At 39.5% G+C, this 959-nt stretch overlaps 1 protein-coding gene across 1 annotated transcript; it reads right to left on the reverse strand.

The window, feature by feature from the left end:
- Window positions 1–252: 252 nt before the first annotated feature.
- Window positions 253–948, reverse strand: LOC107697245 (zinc finger protein 716-like; the record flags this gene model as incomplete). Its single annotated transcript, XM_016497960.1, has 1 exon — window positions 253–948. A coding segment is annotated over one exon (696 nt), but the record flags the coding sequence as incomplete, so codon positions are not given.
- Window positions 949–959: the final 11 nt, after the last annotated feature.

Consider the following 959-nt stretch of genomic DNA (forward strand, 5'->3'; position numbering starts at 1 on the left):
TCTCAAGGTGTCAGGAGAAACATTTACCGTCCGAATAGGGCTTTTCAGTTGATCTGAATCTCACAGTACAAGTGATACATATGCATTGTAAGACTTATAAAACTCATAACTCTTTATGAAGCAAATGATATGCAAGAATAAAACTTTCTGACATTGTTCTTTGGGGAGGAACTCTATCTTTGAGTTGATCTGAATCTCACAGTTGAATCTGCTGGTTTTGAAGATGAAGATGAACTTTATTCACTGTGAAAACGGTTTCTCTCCAGTGTGAATCCTCTCATGTGTTTTCAGGCTTCCTGACTGACTGAATCTCTTGTCACAGTGTGAACACTTGTAAAGTTTTTCTCCAGTGTGGATCCTCTGGTGCTGTTTTAAACAGTTTGCTGAAATAAAAGTCTTTTCACACTCAAAGCACATGTACTCTCTCACACCAGTATGTATTTTCTGATGTACTTTTACATTTTGTAGACATGAAAAGCTCTTTCCACACAAATGACATGAATGTGGCTTCTCCTTTGAATGCACTTTCAGGTGATTCTTCAGGACTGAAGCTCTCAAAAATGTTTTGTTGCATTGATCGCATGCGTAAAGCTTCTCTCTAGTGTGGATGTTCATGTGATACATAAGGTTTGATGATCGTGTGAAACTATTTCCACATTGATCACAAGTGAACGGCTTCTCTCCAGTATGAACCCTCATATGCTCTGTAAGGTGTTTTTTTATTGTGAAACTCTTCTCGCACTGATCACATATGTATGGTTTCTCTCCAGTGTGGATCCTCTCATGTGTTTTCAGGGTTCCTGACCGACTGAATCTCTTGTCACAGTGTGAACATTTGTAAGGTTTCTCTCCAGTGTGGATCTTCTCATGTCTTTTCAGGGTTTCTGACCGACTGAATCTCTTGTCGCAGTGTGAACACTTGTAAGGTTTCTCTCCAGTGTGAATCCTCTCGTGTGTTT

The sequence above is a fragment of the Sinocyclocheilus anshuiensis genome, unplaced genomic scaffold (assembly GCF_001515605.1).
Source record: "Sinocyclocheilus anshuiensis isolate Anshui unplaced genomic scaffold, SAMN03320099.WGS_v1.1 scaffold1802, whole genome shotgun sequence".
In the NCBI taxonomy this organism is placed as follows: domain Eukaryota; kingdom Metazoa; phylum Chordata; class Actinopteri; order Cypriniformes; family Cyprinidae; genus Sinocyclocheilus; species Sinocyclocheilus anshuiensis.